The following is a 302-nucleotide window of genomic DNA, read 5'->3' on the forward strand; positions in this document are numbered from 1 at the left end:
TCCGATCCGGGCCGTCCCAGTCGGACGCTCCCGGGCTCCGCCGCTCACCGAGCTTTTCCACCAACTTGAGCATCACCCCTCCGATGTGCACCTCCCCGGTCACTCGCAGGGTGACATCGCGGTTCAGGTCCGTCACATGGACGCTCAGTTCCCACGTCCCGTCCGCGTAGCAGCCATCTGGCATCCTTATCCCGTCCAGAGCCATGGCTCCTTCCTGCGAGCGCGGAGGAAATGGCTCTCGTCAGCGTCACTCCCCCGGACGCGCACGGATCCCACAGCGCTCGCCGCTCCGGCCGCGGCTG

The 302-nt window shown here is 67.5% G+C and overlaps 1 protein-coding gene across 4 annotated transcripts in view; it reads right to left on the reverse strand.

Annotated features, from left to right (window-relative positions):
* Nucleotides 1-240, reverse strand: part of Fermt2 (fermitin family member 2) — a 70,884-nt gene extending 70,644 nt beyond the window's left edge. For 2 of the 4 annotated variants that reach the window (XM_010632546.3, XM_010632545.2), the window contains exon 1: nucleotides 49-240. In XM_010632546.3, the coding sequence (XP_010630848.1) occupies nucleotides 49-205 (157 nt within the window). In that variant the 5' untranslated portion in view covers nucleotides 206-240. The remainder of the gene's footprint in view (nucleotides 1-48) is intronic. The other 2 variants (XM_010632547.2, XM_010632548.1) reach the window with 2 other exon arrangements.
* Nucleotides 241-302: the final 62 nt, after the last annotated feature.

Source organism: Fukomys damarensis, unplaced genomic scaffold (assembly GCF_012274545.1).
Source record: "Fukomys damarensis isolate Sample0158 unplaced genomic scaffold, DMR_v1.0_HiC HiC_scaffold_17, whole genome shotgun sequence".
Classification (NCBI taxonomy): domain Eukaryota; kingdom Metazoa; phylum Chordata; class Mammalia; order Rodentia; family Bathyergidae; genus Fukomys; species Fukomys damarensis.